The 7,319-nt window shown below is 38.0% G+C and overlaps 2 protein-coding genes and 1 non-coding gene across 5 annotated transcripts; 1 reads left to right on the top strand and 2 right to left on the bottom strand.

Annotated features, from left to right (window-relative positions):
* Positions 1-378: 378 nt before the first annotated feature.
* On the top strand, positions 379-452 carry TRNAR-UCG. Its single transcript has one exon. It is a non-coding gene; the product is annotated as a tRNA-Arg (tRNA).
* Positions 453-1,404: 952 nt separating this feature from the next.
* On the bottom strand, positions 1,405-7,319 carry LOC121798121 (putative late blight resistance protein homolog R1B-16). Of its 3 annotated transcripts, XM_042196968.1 has the most exons (6): positions 4,491-7,319; positions 4,054-4,304; positions 2,275-2,377; positions 2,138-2,201; positions 1,822-2,061; positions 1,405-1,593 (listed from the first exon to the last, which is right to left on the bottom strand). In XM_042196968.1, coding segments are annotated over exons 1-2 (2,679 nt in total). In that variant the 5' UTR covers positions 7,169-7,319; the 3' UTR covers positions 1,405-1,593; positions 1,822-2,061; positions 2,138-2,201; positions 2,275-2,377; positions 4,054-4,303. The 3 variants fall into 3 exon arrangements, with proteins under 3 accessions (XP_042052902.1, XP_042052900.1, XP_042052901.1); XM_042196966.1 differs by having other exon boundaries at positions 2,275-4,304; XM_042196967.1 differs by having other exon boundaries at positions 2,275-4,285.
* Positions 1,493-2,035, bottom strand: LOC121799827 (ABC transporter C family member 8-like). Its single transcript, XM_042199326.1, has 2 exons — positions 1,822-2,035; positions 1,493-1,593 (listed from the first exon to the last, which is right to left on the bottom strand). Exons 1-2 carry the CDS (start codon positions 2,033-2,035, stop codon positions 1,493-1,495), a joined length of 315 nt encoding a protein of 104 aa, XP_042055260.1.

The following is a 7,319-nucleotide window of genomic DNA, read 5'->3' as shown; positions in this document are numbered from 1 at the left end:
TCAATAGAAATAAAATTTGATTTTTCGAAATAGGTGTTTTGCTTTAATAAACCGCAGCCTCTATTGAGTAATATTCCATTGGCATATTATTTAATTCACCTTTTCCCATACCTAATCTGACTCGCAAATTCGTGTACAAAAGACCCATCAATTCCACCTATATAAACCCATCACAAAAACCTCAATTTCTCACCACAAAAAAAACACATCAAATATTTCAAGTCATATTTGATTTAACATCCTCACAAATGGCCGGAATTACGATCGTGTTGGATTTCGACAAGACCGTCATCGACGTGGACAGCGATAATTGGGACAAGACCATCAAATTATTTTATTAATTATTATATAAAATGTTGGCTCATTAAGAACACAAACGACCGCATAGCGCAGTGGATTAGCGCGTCTGACTTCGGATCAGAAGGTCGTGGGTTCGACTCCCACTGTGGTCGTTTTTTTATTTGTTAAAGCAAGTCTGCCAAGTTTGAACTTAAGATTTACTTTATAAAAAAAAAAAAAGAACTTAAGATTTACTTTAAGCTCTACTATTAAATCATCACTTTCTTAAAATGATTTCTAATTAATTAGCTAAGCTTTTAAGGGTCCCCACATGCCTCAAGAAGATTGTTGCTATGCATGTTGTTTTTGTTCCTTTTAACTGTTAAAAATGATTTTTTCACTCTTGTTAATAAAGGTTACCAAAGAAAGAATTTGAAATAAAAATATAATTTAAATGAATACTTAATTGTACAGTTTCAAACTGGATTATTATTTTACAATAATAACTTCATTTCATTCTCTCCTTCAATTCATAGGTTCAATAGAGGGAAGAAATCTGAAGTGAAGGGGGACAAATTGGGATTTATTGAACTCAATTTTGTTATTGTTATTATACTCCACCAACTTCCCTGCACATAATTCAACAAACCTCATAAACATGCAACTGTGAAGGAAGAAATCTCATTTTGTCATTTTAGTCTTCCCACTAATAGATGTCGTAAAAAAGAAAGACTCCTAATATTGGACGAAGAAAGCATACCATAAGACAAGACCAGCACCATGTGGCTGTCAATCACAATTGGAACGCGATGTAGTAGCACAAGTCCTAATGATTTTCTTAAATCTATATTTTCTAGTTTTGGTTTTTAGATTTTAGTTAATAGTCACTAATTATTGAATTTTTTGTGGTTGAATTTAATTTAATCTCTAACTGAATTGGATAGCAATGCAGTTACATTTAGGAGCCCACATCCAGCAAAACTGCAAGCTGACTTACAATCAGCTCGATATTTTGGAGGGAAAATTGAATTCAATCTTCAAAATTCCGAGGTTTTTTTTAGGTGCGCCGAATTCTGATAGATTGGCGCTACGTTAAAGTCTGCTTTAAACGTGAGGTTCAGTGTGTGAAAAAAATTGAAATTTATGAACTTTCTTTAAGACATATAGCTCTCCTATGAAGAATAAAAATGGAAAAAAAGCAATTACAATAAAATTACTTCTTCTTACAACTTGACCAATACTCAGCCACAAGCTTTGAAAATGAAGAATCGATCTCCATAAGCCTTGAAGGTTCATCATACTCCACCAACTTCCCTACAATTAATTCAACAAACCTCATAAGCATTCAACACTCCATGTTCTAATCTCGTACTACCTCTGTCCGATCATTTTCGTCTCCCCGCCAACAGAACAAAATTCATGGAGTATATTTTTTGGCGTTTGTTTTGTCTCAGATAAAAGTGAGAGTCACATTCAACTAACACTTTTTAAACTTATGTTGAGAAAAAGAAAGACTCATAATACTGGACGAAGAAAGCATACCATAAGACAAGACAAGCACCATGTCACTGTCAATCACAGTTGGAACGCGATGCGCCACAGTTATCACTGTACACTTGGAGAACTCCTCCCTGATTATCCTCTGCAAAATGACATCCGTGTTCGAGTCAATAGAGGCGGTCGCCTCGTCGAGAACCAAGATCTTGTTCCTCTTCAAAAGGACCCTTCCCAGGCAAAAGAGTTGCCTCTGCCCCATGCTCCAATTCTCCCCTTCATCACTCACTGCATCAAATCAAACCAATCTCAGTCACTACCAATCCGTCCATTCATTCATTTTTTGCTACATTATTAGTCTTACCAGAAGCTTCTAGTAAGTTTGGCAGTTCACTGATTGTTGACTTAAGTTGACATTTTTCAAGGGCCTATAAATCAAGAATCAATCAGATTAACCAAAAATAAATGCATTGTTATCAAATTACTAATGATAGAATTCACCTTCCAAATCTCATCATCAGAGTAAAGGCCTAATGGATCGAGGTTTGTTCTAACACTTCCTCTAAACAGAGTTGGCTCTTGAGGAATAATGCTCTATTTTAGCCTAAAATCACACAAAAATATATTTGTCATATAATGCACCGAACATCCAATGTACACATATTTTTCTTCTCATAAGAGAATTCTTATTCCAAATATAGAATATTATAGAGTTCAGAATTAAATAAATAAGTAAAGAGCACTTGAGGACCACCTAAGATACGGAGGAATGTGTAGGCCAAAATTTGTGAAGTCATATAATGCTTGCATTTTATTTATTGACTTGATTCTTTGTGTTGATCTATGTGTTATTTAAATTCAAAAGGTGAATCCTCGCAAATGAGCCGAGATCACAAGAGAAAGAACATGATTTTGGATTAAGCACTTGGGGGCTTTCTTTTAAATAAAGACAATGTCCTAACTATTTTATCGATGGGAATGAAATGTCAATATGTTTATCCTGCCGTATTTTTATTTTAACGTGCCTATCTGGAATGGCTTAGCCATGTGCTATTTAAATCGAATCCGGATCCTTGTAGGGCCGCGAACCCTACTTGGATTAGTGTACACCTATGGTACGTAGATCATGTGTCATCTTATGGGTTGGCCGGTCTAGTGACTTGGATTGTAGCCACATCCATGTCATGTATGTGCAGATATGGTTGACGTCTATGGGAAAATGACTGCGCAGTCATGATTTTGAATGATGAAATATTTTGGTGCATCGGGCCTTTCTAAAGCTAAAACCATGATGGTTACCTGACAAATATTATGTTTTCAGCATTAGTCTACTGTGTATTTATAGTACTCAGCCCTACATGTGTTTTTCTTATGTGCAAGTTGAGCTGCGACGAGCTTGGGGTGGTGTTGAGTCGAACCTTAATTATTGTTTTATTCTGAACTCCAAAGGTCGACGTGTCTTCGTATATTGCGTCACTCTTACTTTTGAATGCTTCCGTTGAATCATGACTATTTTTCTCAATTATGTTTTTGAACCTCTTTTTACTCTTAGATTATTACTTATGATAACGGTTGACTTTGGATTTAAATGTTAAGCATTTACATTGGATTTCCCTCGTTATGTGAATATCAATTATTTTGGTTAAACTCTTTAGTGAAACCCTAGAAAACTCTTCTTTCTTAAAGTCCCATTAGTCACGACCACCTGCATTTATTAACCCCAGAAAGGACGGTCGTGACAGGATGCGTCCCTTATTAAGGATTAAACGATAAAGGAAGTTGTGGGGACGCTCAGCCCCATCGATCAACCGGTTCTTGGCAAATTGCTTGCGTGAAAAGTAAGAGAAAAATAAGGCAAAACTAGTTAATATTTCATAACTTGGAAAAAGAATAACAAGGTCTATTTATAAAGACAAAGGACCTTAAGGGTTGATTCGACCTACGATCCGAGAAAGAATCAACGAAGAAAACCCAGAAAGGAGCTTATAGTTCCGCTCGACCCATAAACATAATTAAATAATATCCGGAAATGAAATAATAACTAAATTAATTAATAAAATGTACTCCCTCCATGCCGCTCAATTACCACATTCTTGAGTGGCACGAGATTTTAGGAAATGTTGTTAGGTGGAATAAAGTATAGAGGAAAAAAGTAGTTGAATATTTTAATGAGGTGAGAAGAAAGAAGGTTATTTCCAATATTGGAAAGTGGTCATCTTAATTGGGACAAACAAAAAAGGAAATGTGACCATTTTGAATGAGACGGAGAGAGTACTTAACTACAATAGCTCACGCCTAGCGTGAAACATAGTCGCCGAGCCGATCCGGGCGACGCAACTGCCTCTTGGGACGTTCCTTCTTTGATGTTGTTGTCGCCGTCTACTCCATTCTCTCGACCGTGTCGTAGGACTCTTCCATCTCAGTCTCCCTAGCGTGCTCCACGCTCTGGGTCTCCTTTCCTCCGGGAGGCAATGAAATATCCGTAACAGCCTCTCTCAGTTCCGGCGACGCTCTGAACAATGCATTTTTATCTGCAAGTTAATTTTAAATTAAACTTGAAAAAATAACAAAATATGAAAGGGCTATTTGTATTATAAATAAACTGACACAATTGCAAAAACCTTGAAGAAGTTTGCATGGAATTTGTAGAAAATGCTACATAATAAAATGCTCCTATGGAATTTGTAGAAATGAAAGAAAATTAATCTCAAACTCACTATTGTTCAACTTCAAAGTTGGGACCTGCCATTTGTGCTGGATACTTCAAAAGAGCTGAAAGCTTGACGTGAACATGAAAGGGAAGATCGTCCCCTTGATAATCCATTTGTTCCTCTACTATCTCTTTTGCACATTTCACCACTGATCCGCAACAATAAATAAGGTGTATGTTTTGGAGCGTCAGTATGTGTCCAATTTCCATCGGGATATTCTCCAATCCTCTTAAATTAACAAGACGAAGCTTCTCAAGGCTTGGAAGAATGGAGCTCGCTTCTGTAGTCCAATGTTTCAGGCTGTCACACAACGAAAATTCCAAGTGTTTGAGACAAGGAAATTGGCCTTCAAAGATTTCCCACTTGCCTGTTCCAAAGCATCCTAACGTGAGTTCAATTTTCTCAAGAAGGGGCAGCGAACCTATCGTTTCCAACATCATTTCCCATTCAAAGTCACGTGGCATCATAAGATTCAAACTCTTGAGGGTTTTGGGAAAGCTGAGCTTATACAAAGAGCCATTCCCTCTAAAATCAGACAAAGTAAAGACACGGATAGATTCTAATTTAGACAGACATTTAATGTTGCTCAAACAATAATAATCATCATGGCCCGCCCCTCCGCTGCCTGAATATGTTAGCTTCAATTTCCTGATATTGGGAATTCTCTTAACCACTTCTTCATTGCACTTGAAATTAAGCACTCCCCGAAGTTCCACTAGATTCTCCATGACGACCGCATCACTTGGGGGATCTGGGAGAAGCAAGTGTCCATAAATCTTAATGTGCCTTAGTTGAGCCATTTTCCATATCTGAGTGGGCGCAGTAGAACTATGCTCACAATTAACGATCAATGTCTGCAAATTCCAAAGACGATTGAAAGACGAAAAAATTGAGGATGTGCTAGCAACTTCAACAGCTGCGTGCCGCAAGTTAACATAACCAGAAACAAGAGGATTCTTGTGTCTTTTGTCTTTCATACTACGAAATTTGTATGCTTGTAATGTCCTCAACAATCCAATATTCCGGCACGGTGGAACTTCCCCATGCTCGCAAATAATGGAACGAGCATGTGACATATATTGCAAGTCATCAATAACTTTCTCCTTTGAAGTGTTCCTGCGTATAACAACGCGACGTTGGGTATCTATGCCTCGGGGACTAGATTCTCCAATCACATGAAAAAACCCTTCTTTCTTGCCCTGATCCAAACATAGGTCTCTTAACAGATCATGAACTTTGACTCGTTTTATGTTTCCAGTGGACCCCAACTCATCAACCAAAACGAGATTTCTATCAACTAAGTCCTTTAGGAATCCTTTCCCAGTTGTTTCCAAACTTTTTCCATCTGCTGGTTTAAGAATTCCTTCAGAAACCCATAGCTTGACTAGAGTCGAGACAATAATTGCATCATCTTCCTCAAACACACCCAAGTATAAGAAACAAGGCTTTAAGTAGACTGGCAAATGATCATAGCTCATTTTTAACAATCTAAAGCAATGTTTATCGTTGTCCAAATTGACTACCGAAGCTAGGTTGTTTCTTATTGATTCCCAACAGTCTTGTGTGCGTTCCATATGTTTTAAAATACCTCCAACTACAACAATTGATAGAGGAAGTCCCCTACAATTATATGCAATTTCCTTTCCAACTTTCTCCAATTCAAGAGGAAATTGTTCCTCTCCAAACACAGTTTTGGAGAACAAGACCCAACTAATACTCTCATCAAGAAATTCCATTTGATGGCTATAATGATTGTTCAACTGAGAACTCAATTGGGATAGCCTAGTCGTCACCATTATCCGACTGGAATTTCCATTGTTAGGAAAGCAATGTTCTATCTCATTCCAAGACTCAATATTCCACATATCATCCATCACAATTAGAAATCTTCTACCAAACAAAGATTTGTGGAGCTCTAATCCTAATTCGGCTTCACTCCTTTCACTTAATTGTTCTTTGTCTTTCTTAGTGGCTTGATGAACAAGTTCACATAGAATTTCTCTGGTGTTGTATTGTTCAGAAATAGTAGCCCAAGCACAAATTTTAAAATGCTCCTCAATAGCCTTTTGTGAATAAACGGTTTGAGCAAGAGCAGTCTTACCTATTCCACCCATACCTGTGATGGGGATGACTTGGCGGCCGGATTCGTTTGACATGAGCTTATCCATGATCCCACGCATGACATGATCAGAGAACACCATCATGCCACTACTCTTCTTCCCACTGGATGAAGGGACGGCTCCACGCGGCGGTTGATCACGGGGCACCACCACCTTCTTCCCCGTGTTGGTCTCCGTCGCCACTATCTTGATCCGATCCATTTCTTCTATCACAATTTGTACAGCTTGAATCAACTTGATCTGTTCATTATCATCATCATATGATGAGACATTTCCCAGATCCTTTGGACCTTGAGAGCGACTGAGCCGGATCTTGTCAACAATATGGGATTCGATAGCTTCCTCAGCAGCATAAGCTGCATCAGCTATACGCATCTCCAATGGATCTGCTTCGCCGCTGTCAGAAACAGGGGACTTGTAATCTTTGAGAAATTTTTGCAGGGAGAGAGCATTTTCAGTGAGGGATTGAATTTGGTGTTTGTGGAGAGAGATGGGTGGGGAATGATGGTGTTGGATGTCATCTATGAGACGCAGAAGAGAAACCAATGCTGCATAAGCCGCCATGATCTAAGTATAATTATGAGAATGGTGGATAAGAATTTGATGTATGAGTTATGAAAGTTGAAACTGAGATTGGGAATGATGGGTGTTGACTTTAGATATCCCCATTCCTAAAATAAAATATGCTTAATGACGATCAAGTTGATTGGTACTG

This window comes from Salvia splendens, chromosome 4 (assembly GCF_004379255.2).
Source record: "Salvia splendens isolate huo1 chromosome 4, SspV2, whole genome shotgun sequence".
NCBI classification, from domain to species: Eukaryota; Viridiplantae; Streptophyta; class Magnoliopsida; order Lamiales; family Lamiaceae; genus Salvia; species Salvia splendens.
The sequence above is the reverse complement of the archived record's forward strand: the minus strand, read 5'-3'. Positions and strand labels throughout refer to the sequence as shown.